Raw genomic sequence first — 18,097 nt, forward strand, 5'->3', positions numbered from 1 at the left:
GCCATTTCATTGGGCCAAAATGTACTGGTCCCAGTGGGAACAGGCCTTTTGATCTATTGATCCTATGAAATTGTAAGAGATGATAAGATACAAAGGTAGGGAAGATAGAATTATTTTGCCGTAGTTAGGGCATCAAAAACAAGAGGGCAGGGTTTGAAGGGGAAGGGAGAAAAAAGTAAAGAGGATTTAAAGGGGGGATTTTACACTGAGAGGCATTGTTATATGGAAGAAGAAGTGATGGGATCAGATTCAACTACAATGTTTAAGAAGCACTTAGACAGACATTTAAGCAGGCAAGGCATGAATTAGTATCATCCCAATACAAGCAGATGGGATGAGTAGGGATGGGCAAGCAAGTCAGTATGGCTGCAATGGGCCAAAGGGCCTGTGTAAGTACTGTACAGCCCTGTTTAACCATTATGGTTGTGATGGGCCAAAGGGCCTGTATCTGCACTTTTTAACCACAAAAAGCATCCCACAGTCAGCCAGATCTGAGGCTGAGCCAATGTTGTCTAGTCAGCAAGGGTTGTTCAGCAATGGTCAGTACTGACCGATTCATTCTGTATTTTAGCAGGTGGAAGGTGAATTGTACCTCATCTTCTGCCACACTGGCTCTATTAGCTGATGTATCAGACCCAGGGTTGGGACCTTGAGCTTTCCTTGTTTCATCAACAATTTCATTTATCTAGAATCTTCTGGAAAATCAAATTTATTCCAAAGGCATCTCCCCATATTTGATAGCAACCCACTCTAAATAAGAGGTTAAGAGCTTGACCAGTGCTGGGTTTTGCCTCCAAAACTGTTTGTTAAAATCTGTCCAAATATTGTGAAGTATTGTGAGCAGCTTAGGGCTCCTTACCTAAGAAATGATGCAATGGAATTGGAGGGAGTCCAGAGCAAGTTCACGAGAATGACACTGGGGATGAAGGGGTTAACATATGAGGAGCGTTTGATGGCCCTGGGCCTGTACTCACTGGAGTTTAGAAGAATGAGGGGGGATCTCATTGAAACCTATCGAATATTGAAAGAGTAAGATACAGTTGATGTGGAGAGGGTGGGCAGAGGTAGGGGAGTCTAGGACCAGAGGACACAGCCTCAGAATAGAGGGATGTCCATTTAGAACAGAGACGAAGAGGAATTTCTTTAGCCAGTGGGTGGAGAATTTATGAACTTCTTTGCCACAGGTGGCTGTGGAGGCTAAGTCATTCAGCAGGTCAGGCAGCATTTATGGAAAAAGGTAGAGCTGATGTTTTGGGCTGAGGCCCTTGATCACTTGAGCCCTGATGAAGGGTCTCGGCCTGAAATGTCGACTGTACTCTTTACCATAGACACTGCCTGGCCTGCTGAGCTCCTCCAGCATTTTGTGTGTGTTGCTTGGATTTCCAGCTTCTGCAGATTTCCTCTTGCTTGTGTTTGGCCAAGTTTTTGGATATATTTAAAGTGGAGATTGATAGGATCTTGATTAGTAAGGGTGTCAAAGGTTATGGAGAGAAGACAAGAGACTGGGGTTGAGAAGGATATTAAATCAGCCATGATGGAATGACAGAACAGACTCGATGGGCTGAATGGCCCAATTCTGCTCCTATGTCTTTTATTGACTTACAGACAATGAACTTCACAAAAGGCCAATATACAGGTGGGTTTCAGTGTATACTCAATCTCAGAAGGAAACTTTGAATTCTGTTGGACCTCCTGCATCATCGTCCACACAGCAGGGAAAGGTTTCGGTGGACAAAGAATCTCATATCAGTGGTGGGGGAATTAATGGAGGGAATCCTAAAGGGTAGGATTTGTCTATGTTTGAAAAGCCAGGGGTTGCTCAGGGATAGTTGGTGTGACTTGTGCAGGGAAATCCATAGCTCTGGTTTGAATTGAATTTTTCGAGGAAGGCAGGGTGGTGGACATTGTCAGTATGAACATTACTCAATATCCCATATAGTAGGTTGCTTCAAAAGGTCAATTACAATAGCAAAGAGAACATAGAACAGTACAGAGTAGTACAGGCCTTTTGTCCTACATTGTTGTGCCAAACTTTGAACCTGCTCCAAGGTCAATCTAACCCTTCCCTCCCACATATCTCTCAGTTCTATAATAGAGAAATAGAGATGGGGTGAGGAGGGAGAGTTGGAAATGGGGAAGAATTGGAAGGGAATTGGAGATGGGGAGGGAGAGGGAGAGACAGGACAGGGAAAGAGAGATGGAGATGGGGGAGTTGGACAGGAGCTGGAGATAGGGAAAGGTAGGTGGGGGAGAGAGAGATGGAGATGGGGGAAAGGTGAGTGGCCAAGGGAGGTAGAGACTGCAGATGGGAGAGGGGGGCGAGGGGATAGGGGAAGGTGGAAGGGAACTGGAGATGAGAAGCTGGCAGAGAGAGATGGAGATGAAGAGTTGGAAGGAAACTGGAGACTGGGGAAGGTAGGAGAGAGATTTGGGATGAGGAGAGAGATGGAGATGGAGAAGGTGGGAAAGAGAAGTGGGGAGGGAGGGGAGGGGGAGCGGGAGAGTGATAGAGATAGCGAGAAAGATGAGGGAGACATGGGGAGAGGGAGAGAGAGGGAGTGAAAGAGAGGGATAGAGATGGGGAGCTGGTGATGGGGGAAGGTGTGAGAGAGGGAGAGAGATGGAGAGGTGTGAAGTGTGTGTGTGTGAGAGAGAGAGGGATAGATATGATGTATGGAGAGTTGATGATGGGGAAGGTGAGAAAGATGGAGCTGGGGGGTGGGGGGGGGGGTTGGAAGAGAGAAGTTGCAGAGATTAGCCCTGGATAAGGTATAGGGAACCAGAATTCAAATCAGGTTTATTATCACTGGCATGTGTCATGAAATTTGTTAACTTTGTGGCAGCAGTTCAATGTAATACATGATAAGAAAGAAAAAAACAGTGAATTGCAGTGAGGATAGTATATCATGGTTAAGTTACATAAGTAGTGCAAAAGAAAAAAAAACAGAAATAAAAAGTAGTGAGGTAGTGTTCAAGGGTTCAATGTCCATTTAGAAATTGGATGACAGAGGGGAAGAAGCTGTTCCTGAATCACTGAGTGTGTGCCTTCAGGCTTCTGTACCTCCTTTCCATCAGTAACAATGAGAAGAGGGCATGTCCTGGGTGATGGGGTGCCCTTAGAGATAGGGAGGGGTACTGGTCGACCCCTCATGATGGAGGTAGCATCGATCGGAGTGCCGTCAGTGGGTACATCAGTATGGAAGTGAGAACTCGAGGCACAGGCGATGCTGGGAGCATGGTATCCACGACTGTCCGTGCTGTCTCCTCTCTCTGGCATCTCAGGTTCAGATTTATTCATCGACCCCAGGACTTTCCCATCATGGATTTGGCCTTTGGGCTTCAACTTCTAGACTTGCACGGACCTCCGACCCCCTGCGACCTGGGTGGCAGTGACTGTTACGAGTGAGTCCCACCCGTGTGGATCTCTGACCCAGGTCTTGCCGATCTGAGGATCGCTGGTCTCCTGTGTGCCTGAGGTCCCGACTTCTGCGACCGCTGACATTCAACCTCCAACCTGGATTCTACCTGACTCACCATTTCCTGCTCTGATCTCTAAACCCCTCTGCCATCCCCAACCTGACCCCTAACACCCCACAATCCTGATTGAGAAGTTGCAGGACCTGGGCCTCTGTACCTCCCTCTGTAATTGGCTACTCGACTTCCTAACCAGAAGACCACAATCTGTGTGGATTGGTGATAGCATCCCCTCCTCACTGATGATCAACACTGGCGCACCTCAGGGGTGTGTACTTAGCCCACTGCTCTACTCTCTATATACCCATGACTGTATGACTAGGCATAGCTCAAATACCATCTACAAATCTGCTGACAAAACAACCATCACTGGTAGAATCTCGGGTGGTGACAAGAGCACGTACTGGAGTGAGATATGCCAACTACTGGAGTGGTGTCACAGCAACGACCTGGCACTCAATGTCAGTAAGACTGAAAAGCTGATTGTGGACTTCAGGAAGGGTAAGACAAAGGAACACATACCAATCCTCATAGAGAGATCAGAAGTGGAGAGAGTGAGCAGCTTCAAGTTCCTGGGTATCAAGATCTCTGAGGATTTAACCTGGTCCCAGCACATCGATGTAGTTTTGATGAAGGCAAGACAGTGACTATACTTCATTAGGAGCTTGAAGAGATTTGGCATGTCACCAAATACACTCAAAAACTTCTATAGTTGTACCGTGGAGAGCATTCTGACAGGCTGCATCACTGTCTGGTATGGGGGGCTACTGTACAGGACCAAAAGAAGCTGCAGAAGGTTGTAAATCTAGACAGCTCCATCTTGGGTACTAGCCTACAAAGTACCCAGGACATTTTCAAGGAGCGGTGTCTCAGAAAGGCAGCGTCCATTATTAAGGACCTCCAGCACCCAGGGCATGCCCTTTTCTCACTGTTACCATCAGGTAGGAGGTACAGAAGCCTGAAGGCACACACTCAGTGATTCAGAAATGGCTTCTTCCCATCTGCCATCTGATTCCTAAATGGACATTGAAGCCTTGGACACTACCTCACTTTTTTAATATACAGTTTTTCTGTATTTTTGCATGATTTTTAATCTATTCAATATATGTATACTGTAATTGATTGATTTATTTATTATTATTTTTACTTTTTTTCTTTTATATATGTATTGCATTGAACTGCTGATGCTAAGTCACATGCCGGTGATAATAAACCTGATTCTGATTCTGTCCACAAAAACCATCCCTTTGAGCATAAAAAGCCACTAAGCTTGAGTCATGACCACGACAGACATCGCAGCTCAGTTCCACCTTTACAGGAACCCCGTCTGCTCCCGCATCAGGGATGGACAACGGACCTGCTCCCTGCCGTGCTGGTCCCTGCCCCTCGGACGGGTAGTGCACTCCTCACTCACCGCTTGTATCTCCAGTTACACACGGCCAGCACACCGAGTGACAGCACCAGGCAGAGGGCGGGGAGCAGGCTGCAGATGGTCACCGTGGATGGGGAAAGGGCTCGCATCCTGTCCTGGATCTCCTGGTGTGGAAGAACTTCAAGCAGAAGGTGTGAGGGGAGGGATAGATAATCACTGCACACCCTACCCCCACAGTCTGAACTCACCTCCCAACCAAACTCACTCGGGGATGGATCCCATCTTGTTCAGCACCAATGCCCTCCAATCCAGACCACGCTGCCTCAATTGGAGAGTACGTCCTATGAGGAAAGGGTGAGTGAGCTACTTTCTGGAGTGAAGAAGGATGAGAGGTGACTTGATAGGGGAGTGTGAGATAATAAGAGGCAGAGATAGAGTGGACTGTCAGAGACTTTTCCCCAGGAAAGAGCTGGCTGAGGCAACTGACTGAGAGCATTTTAAGAGGAATGGAGGAAAGCATAGTGGGATGTCAGAGGCAAGTTTTTATTTACTCAGAGTGGTGGGTGTGTGGCACTGCCAGGGGAGGTGTTATATGCAGATACGGTAGGACATTTAAGACACTCTCAGGCAAATGGATGATAGAAAAATGAAGGGCTATATGGGAGGGAAGGGTTAGATTGATCTTAGAGTCGGTTAAAAGGTCAGCACAACTTTGTGGGCCGAAGGGCCTGTACTGTGCTATCATGTTCTATGTTAATTGAGGAAGATTTGGCCTTCCTACCATTCGAGTTGTCCAGACAAGAGGGAAGCAGCCAGAGCAAAAGAATGATGGTCTCTGGTCTCGTCACTATGGCAACGTGGTTTGAGGAGTCTCGCTTACAACTGTGACTACGCTACAGAGGACCGTCAGGAGAGGTGCCCTATAACGTTTTGTACACAGATCTGTCGGTTTCGAGGCCTGGAAGAGACCATGTACCATATGTAGATGTAGTGTCCGAGGTTATGGCCCCTACTTGCCTACGTGAGGAAGCTGCTCCTCACCTTTTGGCTGCATTTTAGCCCCACCCTCTCTATCTTCGATCCCTCCCAGTAATGGGGGGGGGGGGGGGCAGGGAGGAAGGAGGATGTCCCAGTTAACCTGTTCCTGGTGTTGGCTAAGGTAGCTATCTATGTTTCCTAGAGATGGGCACTGGAGCACTCGGACTGGGCTGACTGCCTGGCAGTGCTCAAGGGGTACGCTCGTGCCCGGGTATTGTGGAAAAAGAGTAACAGAGAGGCGTTCTGGGATCATTGGGTGCCGTGGAAGATAAATGCCCTCCACAATGAGAAGGTGACGTTTTAGTTCGGTCTGTGTTAATCGTGAATTGTCTGATTTCCGTTTGTAATGTGATTATACTGTACTGGTTTGAATTTATAATAAATGTATTTTTGTAAACAAGGCACTGGGATTGTAAAACGCCTTTCACCCATTTACCAGTTTTATTTCTTTGACGCCACTCTGTGGGCCATTAAGTGGAATGTGCTGCCCCCTGCTGCCAGGATGGATTATGACCCTGGAGAGTCTGCACCACCCACACAAAATGTTGGTGGAAGGGTCAGGACTGACGAAGGGTCTCGGCCCAAAACGTCAGCTGTGCTTCTCCCTATAGATGCTGCCTGGCCTGCTGCGTTCCATCAGCATTTTGTGTGTGTTGCTTGAATTTCCAGCATCTGCAGATTTCCTCGTGTTTGTGTTTTTAAGAACAACCCAGCTTGGATTAATAGGTCAAGGGGAGAGACAGAGCAGAGAAACTGGATGTTAGGCCCATCAGATCTCTGTTCTACACCCAGTTACACTAACCTACAGTAACCCCGAACTCTGCCATGGAGGGTCCCAAGCCCGGCTGTGGAAGGAGGAGGTTTGGGCACGAGGTTAACAGTCCTATCCTGTAAAAAGCCCAGAGCTACAGAAACTCCAAAGGTTTCATCCCTGGGGTTGGAAGGATCTTTGCCTAGACGACGTATGAAGTTGTGCGGGGAAAGTCACAAGCCTGTGGAAACCACAGAGCTGATCAACCTTCCAACATCCAAGGCCAAACGAAGGGAAAGAAGATGGCATAAGCCAAGTACCAACGTCAGCAGGCAAGGGCTAATGTGCAATCCCCAGGGAAAGTGAAAGAAAGGCTGGCAGAAACACTGGTGATGTGACCCTGAAGCTAACATCAGGAAGATGGGCTATACCTGGGGACGTGAAAGGTTGTCCCTCATTTATTTAAATTCCAATGAACATAGGCCCACACTATCTGGCCTGTCTTCATAATAAGGCACCTTCTTATCCCGGGAAGCCTGGTGATACCCCTTTGGACCACCTCACCAGGCTATTCAGCCCCTCTAATAAGCTCTATCGTTCAATAAGCTTGTGGCTGACCTGTTCCGTCAGAGTTGCTCATATTCCTGGTTTCCACTACTATTGACCCATAACAGTGTTGCTGAGCAAAGGGATCTCGGGGTCCAAGTGGACGAGGCTACACAGATTGGTAATGAGGTTAAGAAGGCAAATAGCATGCTTGCTTTAATCAGTCGAAGCACTGAGTTCCAAAGTCAGGAAGTTAAGTTGCAACTTTACAAAACTCTAGTTGGGCTGCACCCAAAGTGGGCATACAGTTCCAGTCGCCCCATTATAGGAAGGATGTTGGGGCTTTGGAGAAGGGCAAAAGAGGTTTACCAGGATGCTGTCTGGATTAGAGGGCATGTGCTATAACGAGAGGCTGGACAAACTTGGTTTGTTTTTTCGGGAGCAGTGGAGGCTGAGGGGAGATCTGATAGAGGTTTACAAGATTCTGAGAGGCATAGAGAGGGTAGACAGAGAGTATCTTTGTCCCCAGGACTGAAGTGTCTGATACCAGAGGGTAATCTTTTAAGGTGAGAGGGGGTAATTTCAAAGGAGATGTGAGGGGAAGTTTTTTAACACGCAGAGTGGTGGGCAACGGGCATGTGTTCCCTGGGCTGGTGGTAGAGACAGATACATTAGAGACTTTTAGATGGGCACATGACTGTGAGGAACATGGATGGTTATGTAGCAGAGAGGATTAGTTTTGTTAGCCATTACTAATTTAATTGGCTGCGCACTACATTGTGGGCTGAAGGGCCTGTTTCTGCGATGTACTGCTCTATGTTAAATTTTGGAAAATCACTCTCTCTTCCCTACATTTTTCAGGCATGGTGCGGGAGTCAGTGACAAGAACAAAGGATGGGCTGGGGGCAGGGGCATGGGTGCAGTAGGCATGAGAGTCGACAGATCGTAGGAGGAGAGTGGGCTGGGGCAGCGGTCAGGAGGGAAGGTGTAGGTGAGGGAAAGGGGTGTGAGCATTACGTTCCTGCTGAGGCTTTATCACACATTGATCAGACCGCACTTGGAGTAACATGAACAGTTTAGGGCCCCTTGTCCAAGAGAAGAGCTGTTGGCATTGGCGAGGGTCCAGAGGAGGTTCACGAGAATGATCCCACAGCTGGAAGGGTGAGTATATGAGGAGCATTTGGGCCTTTTCTCACTGGAGCTTAGAAGAATGGTGGTGGGGGGGGGGGGTGGATCGCATTGAAAGGGCTAAATAGAGTGGATGTGGAGAGGGTATTTCCAACAGTGGGAGAGTCTTGGACCAGAGGGCACAGCTGCAGAATAGAGGGACGTCCAGTTAGAACAGCGATGAGGAGGAATTTCGATGGGCAGAATGTGGAGAATCTATGGAATTCCTTGCCACGGTATTGGGTATATTTAAAGAAGAGGTTGATAGGTTCTTGATTAATCAGGGCATCAAAGGTTCTGGGGTGAAGTTAGGGGAATGGTGTTGAGAAAATTAATAAATCTGCCACGATGGAATGGTGGAGCAGACTGGATGGGTTGAATGGCCTGTTTCAGCTCCTGTGTTTTGTGGTCTTGTGGATCAGATCTGAAAGAACAGTGATGGCACTGTCCACTGGTGTTGGCACCAGGTCACCAAGGTCTCCCCGCTTTTTTACAACCCCTCCACTGGCTGTCTCCACCAAACCCTCGCCAGTCCCACGCTCTCCCTTAGACGTCCCTCAGATTTTAGTGTCCCGGTCGATGCAGCTCTGCAGAGGTCTGGGATTTGGACTAATCCCATTCACCCTGTTGATCACATCGGTGAGCCTACCTGTGCTGGTGGTAAATGGGTCCGACCACCGGCTGCAGAAGACTGGAGTCCCGTTGCCCACAAGCACATAGCGAACCCTGAGGTGCAGAAAACAACAACCAACATCACTCCTTCACTGTGACTGGAAAACATTATCCACACACACACACATTCTCTCCCTTTCTCTCTGGCTGGACGTACTCCTGGAACGTGACTTGGTTGTAAAGCTATTACAATGCCAGCGATGGGGTTTGAATTCTTACTGCTGTTTGTAAGGAGTTTATACGTTGTCCATAAGACCACAAGACCATAAGACACTGTAGGACCAGAATCATATATAATACTCCATCATTCCCTCATGCCTGATTTACTCTCAATCCCATTCTCCTGCCTTCACAGTCCCTGTGACCATGTGGGGATTTGCTCCCACATTCCGAAGACGTACCGGTCAGTAGGTTAATAGGTCGTCTTCCACAGCTCATGCTTATTATTATTATTTATATTTGTATTTGTGCAGTTTGTTGCTTTTTGCACCTTGGTTATGTGTCCGTCTTTCTGTGCAGTTTCAATTGTGTTTCTTTGCCTACTGTGAATGCCTGTAAGAAAATTAATCTCAGCATATTTTATGGAGATACACATGTAGTTTGATAATAAATTTACTTTGAACGTGGGCGTAATGCAGCAGCGTGGGCCCATTACTGTGCTGCATCTCCAAACTCGGTTGTTAAAATCTAGGAACTCCAGTCGATGGTTATAACGATTGTGACTGATCAGAGTATCATGAATTTGGTGATTGCAATCTCTGCTTCGTTTGGTTTTCTGTATTCCTGACCCTGTTGGCATGTCGACTTCCCTTCTGCTGGTTTTTAATCCCTTTGTTTCTCCTCTGAATGTAGACCAGTACTGCAGAAGGCCAGGCACTTCTGCCCACCATGTTGTGCTGAGCCAATTAAACTAATCATTTAAAATCATCCCTTCTGCCTAGTCACCGTGGCCTCTCCTGGAGCATTAACTAGTGCAAGTACACTTTTTTCTCATGATTGCAGGACCCCGTTGGACATTAATGAGACTCGGTTCTGTAAGCTGATTAGTGAGACTGACAGGAGAGGAGCTTCTCACCCTCAGGTCATTGCCTGGACCAGGCCCTCATACCACAGTCTCGCCTGTTACAGACACCCAGGGAGGAGGCTCTGGAAGCAGTGTGAGAGAAAGCAGAAGTGGGGCAAGCGTGCCGAAACCCCCGCTAGGCTAAGGCTAACTCCTGCCATCAGCACTCTCCAATGTTCTCACCTTGGAAAGCCATCTGGAATACCTTCACCTGCAATTCACCCAGGGAGAGATGAGGAACTGCTGTGAGCTTCTTCTTACAGAAACGTGGCTCCAGGACAACATCCCATGCACCATCAACCTTCAGGCCACGCCTCGCAGAGACTTGTGCTGGTATTATTCTGTGCTGGATCATAACTGTATGAGCTGTGTCTGTCTGCATGTATAATGTTTTACACCTTGGGCACGGAGGAACGGTGTTTCATTTAGCTGTATACATTTGTATGGTTGAAGGACAATAAACTTGAAATTGAACTTGATTTCCTGCACTGACTGGGCCTGTGTCTGTCTAATGGTTCAGTTGTATTTGCCCCCAGCACCACCCCTGGAGGAACATTCCAGCCACACACCAATCTCTGTGGTAAAAAAAAACACGGTCTGCACGATCTTCTTACCCGCCCTCTCACTTTAAATTCATGCCCTCTGGTTCAACCCAGGGATAAAGATACTGTCTGTCTCTCTAAATCTTTCATGATCTTATAAACCTCTATCAGGTCTTCCCTCAGCCTCTACCGCTCCAAAGAAAACAGCCCAAGTTTGCCTAACCTCTCACCATAGTTAGACGTCGTCTAATCCAGGCAGCACCCTGGTGACCCTGCTCTGCACCCTCTCCAAGCCACCGGTTGTGGATTTATCTGCTGCTTTCCCTCTGGGGATGACTGCCTCCAACTGAGGATCCCACTTCTGCCCTATCACACCGGGTATGTTGGCTCTGTCCTCAGTCAGTGCACTGGACAGCTCAGCAGACTCCACTCTCAAGAGGAGACAATCTGCCCCAGAGTGCAGGAGTTTAGAGAATACACACTTCTCTTGGTAGACACCTCCCTGAGAGCACCTACACTACAAACCTGGAGGGTTTCTGCCATTTCATGCTGCTGTTCTCTCTCCCCTTAAGCTCCCTTTGACCTTCTGGGAGACTCCCCCCCCCACCACCCAGTATCCAACTATTGTTTCAGTAGCAACACTCCCCAGTGGATGGAAGAGTGTTTTGTCCTGGGAACACTCCCCAGACCTCCTACCTAGCAATGCAGTATCAATTAATTTTGTAGCAACATTCCCCAGTGGATGGAAGAGTGTTTTATTCTTTTGACCCCTGGGAGCACTCCCCAGACTTCCTACCTAGCAATGCAGTATCAATTAATTTTGTAGCAACACTCCCCAGTGGATGGAAGAGTCATTTTTTGCCCTTTAAGAGCTAGATCTTTTTGTGCTGTACAGCCACACGTCAGACAACGTCAAAGGCCGCATGGAGGTCCTCTGAACGTTGGCATTGCCCAGATATGCCCAGCAACCGTTCTGCCTACCTGTAGGTTGTGTTGCTGTGGAGTGGCCCGTTGCACGCCTCCCCACCACCGAGCTGGAATATCCTGAGGCTGCCAAGGGGGTCCGGGAGCACTGGGGAACAGTGGCACCAGCGGTTACGGTGGGTTACATTAACCCCACTCTCGTCGACGTCTGTCTGTCCATGCGTGGCATCCTGGGCAGCAGGGACATCCTCAGGGGCTAGACCCATGCCGGCTGGAAGAAGCAGAGGTCACACATCAGGAAGGGGGGTAGGTGGGTGGAAGGAAGGGTGAAAGCTGTGGCAGAGCAAAGGCCATTTTTAATAAACAAAATAAACTTTACTTATAGCTAAAATATTGAGAAAAACAAACTGTAAATACACTCAGTGAACACTTTATTAGGTACACCTGCACTCACTACTCATTGCTCATTATTGCAAACATCTAATCAGCCAATCACGCGGCAGCAACTCAATGCGTGAAAGCATGCAGATTTGGTCAAGAGGTTCAATTGTTCTTTAGACCAAACATCAGAATGGGGAAGAAATGTGATCCAAGTGAATTTGACCGTAGAATGATTGTTGGTGCCAGATGGGGTGGTTTGAGTATCTCAGAAACTGCTGATCTCCTGGGATTTTCACACATGTAACGCCCTGGTAAGGATTTTACTGCTAATGTTGTAGGGTGTGTCATGTAATGGTCTTTCTGTAGAAGCAGTGTTTGGGTTACTGTGGGAGATCAGCGATGCTTAGGAATGTGGGCCATCCAATCAGGAGAGTGGGATGGGGAGAGGTTTCTAGAGAAGGCTGGGGGAGCGGTGGTGGGTCTTGGTCCTTGTTCAGTGGAAGATGAAGAGAGAAGTCGCTGGAGAGAATGGGTCATAGGATTCGATCTGGTGGGAAACGCGATCCGATGGAGCCCAGGCGTGCAGGTCTACCGAGGATTGGTGAATGCGGCTTTTGGAAGACCTGAACTCCAACCTGCACACATTTGACTGATAATGAGCCCTTTTGTTTTTTTTCTTTTCTTTACTCACTCTTTGGTTAAGTTTAACGTTCACAAATATGCTCCTTTATAATTGTAGGCAGTGTGCGATCTTTAATTTTACGCTGACGGGCTGTTGCAGGGCAGTAAATCACACGGCATTCACACAAACCGCGGCGAGATATCCCAGTCTCACGGGTTTGCCAGGACCAAAGTTGTATACCCCCTAGACGTACGAAGCCTGAGAAAGGTGGGTTTATCATTGCGGAGTCCAGTGGCTGTTAAAGAGGGGCAAACGAGCCGCATTTACAGAAATGCCCAGTAAAAGGGGGTTTCACACACTACAGGGGGTAGTCAGAGGTAGGTCTTTTACATAGAGAGTGCTCAGTGTATGGAACACGCTGTCAAGGGTGGTGGTAGAGGCAGGTACATTAGAGACATTTTGACCGATGTATGTTTAAAATTGGAGGGGTATACCCCATGCAAGGGCAAGGCTTATTGAGAAAGTAAGGAGGCATGGGATCCAAGGGGACATTGCTTTGTGAATGCAGAACTGGCTTGCCCACAGAAGGCAAAGAGTGGTTGTAGATGGGTCATATTCTGCATGGAGTAGAGTGCCTCAGAGATCTGTTCTGGGATCCTTACTCTTTGTGATTTTTATAAATGACCTGGATGAGGAAGTGGATGGATGGGTTAGTAAGTTTGCTGATGACACAAAGGTTGGGGGTGTTGTGGATAGTGTGGAGGGCTGTCAGAGGTTATAGCAGGACATTGATAGGATGCAAAACTGGGCTGAGAAGTGGGAGATGGAGTTCAACCCAGATAATTGTAAGGTGGTTCATTTTGGTAGGTCAAATATGATGGCAGAATATAGTATTAATGGTAAGACTCTTGGCAGTGTGGAGGATCAGAGGGATCCTGGGGTCCGAGTCCATAGAACGCTCAAAGCAGCTGCGCAGGTTGACTGTGGTTAAGAAGGCTTATGGTGTATTGGCCTTCATAAATCGGAAAATTGAGTTTAAGAGCCGAGAGGTAATGTTACAGCTATAATAGGACCCTGGTCAGACCCCACTTGGAGTACTGTGCTCAGTTCTGGTCACCTCTCTATAGGAAGGATATGGAAACCATAGAAAGAGTGCAGAGGAGATTTACAAGGATGTTGCCTGGATTGGGGAGCATGCCTTATGAGAATAGGTTGAGTGAACTCGGCCTTTTCTCCTTGGAGCGATGGAGGATGAGAGGTGACCTGATAGAGGTGTATAAGATGATGAGAGGCATTGATTGTGTGGATAGTCAGAGGCTTTTTCCCAGGGCTGAAATGGCTAGCATGAGATGGAACAGTTTTAAGGTGCTCAGAAGTAGGTACAGAGGAGATGTCAGGGGTAAGTTTTTTTATGCAGAGAGTGGTGAGTGCGTGGAATGGGATGCCGGTGGTGATGGTGGAGGCGGATACGATAGGGTCTTTTAAGAGTCTCCTGGATAGGTACATTGAGCTTAGAAAAATAGAAGGCTATGGGTAACCCTAAGTAATTTCTAAAGTAAATACATGTTTGGCACAGCTTTGTGGGCCAAAGGTTCTGTATTGTCCTGTAGGTTTTCTATGTATTGGGGAAGGGTCTCACAATAGTTTCAAAGGTGGGCTGAAGGGTCTGTCCTGTACTGTAATTGTCTGTGTTCTGTATTTGAAGTTCTCTATTCTATGTTCATTGTTCTATGTTAATCCAGACAAGAGAGGTCTTTGAAGACCACAGCTCCCTTTTGCTCATTAAGGGGTCTAAAGACATTTGGTCTAGTCAGTGAGATTAAAGAGGTTAAAAATTAGCTTTACTTGTCACAAGTACATCAAAACATACAGTGAAAAATGTTGTTTGTGTCAATGAACACCTCGGTCTGCGAATGTGCCAGGTACAGACGTCAAATGTTGCCCCACTTACACAGCAGGCTCACAGTTCTCTAATGTGGGAGGAAAGTGGAGCACCTGGAGGAGATCCATGCAGTCATGGGAGAACGTACTGTTACGAATGTGCCACAACTCTGAGGGGCCGAATGGTACAAAGTTGCCCCTTCCTTTTTGAGAATCGCAAGATCGCTATTAATTCGGGTCTGGGACCCAGGAAATGAGAGAGAGACACGCAGAATCCTCAAGGTTTGGAATGTGTCCTGGTCTCAGCGAAACAAAAACCCCTGATAACGGCCATTGTCTCTTGGAGACAGAATTGTGTATTGAGTACTGTACTATTCATTGAAGCCCTCAGGGAATGACCAGAGTGGGCTGGTTGAGGGATTGCATCATCCCAACCTGATTGACATCTGAGACCCCGTGAGTAAGGATAAAAGAGGGTCTGGGGAACAACCCCTTCAGATGCACCAGGAGAAACGCTAGAAATCCCGTGACAGCGTTTAATAGCGACAGCCGGTGGGGGGGCTCGTGTGCGTCCTCCCTTGCCTGGGATTGGTGGCCTCACCACGGAAGAACGGCTTTAGCTAAAGGAGAGGCCACAAGTGAACGGCCACACTAACGAGACTCCGATGGATCGAAATCATAAAAGGAATTGGCAAGTTTCTCCAAATCGTTCTCTCTCTCTCCAACCAAAGGCTGCAGCCTGCATGAATTGAGTGACTTTTATATTTCCATCGGACAATACATTTATCCCCTAGCCAATGATAGAGCTTATTTCTTATTGATTATTATTATACCCGCACTTTTAGATTTAGTATTGATGACGTATATTATCTGTATGTTTGCATTGATATTATTTTTGTGTAGTTTTCTTTTCTTTTTCAATCTTTTTATTAGTATTAATAATATTATGAACAAAATACAATTGATATATTAATAAAGGGATTACAAACATACAAATTCCCATTGCACGTGAAAGAATACATAAGCAATGAATACAGTATTAATAAGTTTTCCCAAAACATGAACCATATAGTATATATATGAACAAGGTAAATCTAGATATTTCATAATATATAATATAAAAAAGAAAAAAAATATATATGCAAAGTTAACTAAACTACTAATCTAATGTCTAAAGAAAAAAAAGAAGCAAAAAAAGAAAAAAAAGAAAAACTAAAAAAAAGAGGAAAAAAAAGGCTGTTTATAGTATCTCACAAGAATACATAAACATCAATGTCGTCAACTCCGATCCTCTCAACATAAATACAATTAAAGCTGAAAAAACCAATAAGCTTGGAACAGGGTCGTATTACATCATATGAAAATATTGAATAAATGGTCTCCATATCCTTTCAAATTTAATGGAAGTATCGAATACACCACTTTTGTGTATTTTTACTAATAAATACTGTTAAAAATAGTACCATCAGACTTCAAAGGACCTCTCTATCTTTGCTGGTAAGTGACCCAGTTACGGGGTTTGTAACAGTACCTGTAATACCATAGTGTGATTTCTTGTGCAAATAAGGGGATCCACAGTAGCTAAACATTTAGTGTGACACTACTACAGCTCAGGGTGAGAGTTCAGAGTTCAGTTCCAATGCCATCTGTAAGGAGTTTGCACGCTCTCCCATGACCACGTGGGTTTACTCAGGCTCAGAGTGTTCCAAAGATGTGCTGGTTAGTAGGCTAATTGTCATTGTAAGTTGTCCTAGGATTAGGTTAGAGTTAAATAGGTAGATTGTTGGGTGGTGTAGACTTGTTGGGCAGGAAGGGCCTGTTCTGCTCAGTAACTCTAAATCAAAGCTTTCAAAGGTACATTAATGTCAGAGAAATGTATATAATTTACATCCTGAAATTCTTTTTCTTCACAGCCATCCACGAAAACAGAGGAGTGCCCCAAAGAATGAATGACAGTTGAGTGTTAGAACCCCAAAGCCCCCCCAGCTCCCCCCTCCCATGTGTGAACAGCAGCAAAGCAATGACCCCCCTCCAGCAAAATGCATCAGTGCCCCCCACCGAGCACTCAATCGTGCAGCAAAGCCCCAATAAAGACAGACTTGCAGCACCCCAAAGACTACTCATTCACCCGGTATTCAACACACCACAGGCTCTCTCTGCCCCTAATAAGGGAGAAAGGGGTGTCTCCATTTCACTGCGAGAGGGGAGACATAACAAACAACTCTCTGGTTTACCATGTTAAAAGTCCATTGCGTCGCTTTTTCCGAGCTCCGTGCCCAAAGAACTCGGGTCTCTGGGAACACAGCCAGAAGATCTCCCATCTCCCACAACACATTGATTTCCTGCTGATGCACTGACCTCGAGAGCCAAATAAATAAACTTGACCAGATGCAAGGTTACCGACTGGTCAATATCTGTATCCAACAAATCAATTCTGTATAGAATTGGCAATTTTAAATGCACAAGCTCTTCCCAACCCTCTCCAGTACTCCCAAGGTTTAGTGACCCTCTGCTTAGTTAATCCCAAAGATAATTCCCGAGGGAGGGGGCCAGGGGAGGAAAATTGGTGAAGGAGTCCTGGTGGGAGAGGGGATGGAGTGTTTTGTCTACTCGTCACGCAGGTGTCAATCTACAGGGCACCAGCGCAATGTTATTACAGCACCAGTCATCGGTGTTGAATTCCCGCTACCGTTTGTAAGTTCTGTCTGTGACCACGTGGTTTTCTCCCAGGTGCCACAGCTCCCTCCCACGTTCCACACACTTATCACATAAGGTAATATAACCACAAATAAATTCACAAGTAATGTGTTGTAAGAACAATTGACAATGTTAGTATATGCAGGCTCATGATGATTCTGTGTTGAATTTAATACATAGTTTACTTAATTCTAGACAGTTTCACAAAAAAAAGATCACATTAAAAACTGAAAGGAAGCTTCTATCTCCAGTGATTTTTGAGAAGTTATGTGTCCACACGCTCAGTGAGGCAGCACTGTTCGATGCTTCGATGTGCGTGCGACAGATAACACTGATCTTTACAACCTTCCCGTTCTCACCTCATTCCCCTCCTTCTCCCTTGCACTCCCACAGGCCCCCCCATCCCAAGCCATTCCTACCTGCACCCTCCACCGTCAGCACCCACAGTGTGAGGCTCTGTCCGAGCTGCAATGCAATCCGATCTAGAAGCAGGTGGGGTGGCAGCTGGATCAGGAGAGAGCGGGATCGGACTTTGTACCTCAGCTCACTGGCCAGCACTGGAGTCATAGATGGTACTGAGAGGCAGAGAGAGAGAGAGAGAGAGAGAGAGAGAGAGAGAGAGAGAAGGAAAGGGAGAGGGGGGGAGAGGGGGGGGAGAGAGGGAGAGAGAGAGAGAGAGAGAGAGAGAGAGAGAGAGAGAGAGAGAGAGAGAGAGAGAGAGAGAAGGAAAGGGAGAGGGGGGAGAGGGGGGGAGAGAGGGAGAGAGAGAGAGAGAGAGAGAGAGAGAGAGAGAGAGAGAGAGAGAGGAAAGGGAGAGGGGGAGAGGGGGGAGAGAGGGAGAGAGAGAGAGAGAGAGAGAGAGAGAGAGAGAGAGAGAGAGAGGAAAGGGAGAGGGGGGGAGAGAGGGAGAGAACACAGTCAGTAATGGTTTCCACCGACCTTTCACCCCACCTCCCCACCCCACAAT

At 46.9% G+C, this 18,097-nt stretch overlaps 1 protein-coding gene across 1 annotated transcript in view; it reads right to left on the reverse strand.

Annotated features, from left to right (window-relative positions):
- Positions 1-18,097, reverse strand: part of LOC140731427 (uncharacterized) — a 78,435-nt gene that overhangs the window by 1,326 nt on the left and 59,012 nt on the right. The window contains exons 9-11 of the mRNA XM_073052931.1: positions 17,550-17,705; positions 11,607-11,820; positions 8,998-9,074 (exon numbers count right to left, since the gene is read on the reverse strand). Coding sequence (XP_072909032.1) covers positions 8,998-9,074; positions 11,607-11,820; positions 17,550-17,705 — 447 coding nt within the window. The remainder of the gene's footprint in view (positions 1-8,997; positions 9,075-11,606; positions 11,821-17,549; positions 17,706-18,097) is intronic.

Source organism: Hemitrygon akajei, chromosome 8 (genome assembly GCF_048418815.1).
Source record: "Hemitrygon akajei chromosome 8, sHemAka1.3, whole genome shotgun sequence".
Lineage (NCBI taxonomy): Eukaryota > Metazoa > Chordata > Chondrichthyes > Myliobatiformes > Dasyatidae > Hemitrygon > Hemitrygon akajei.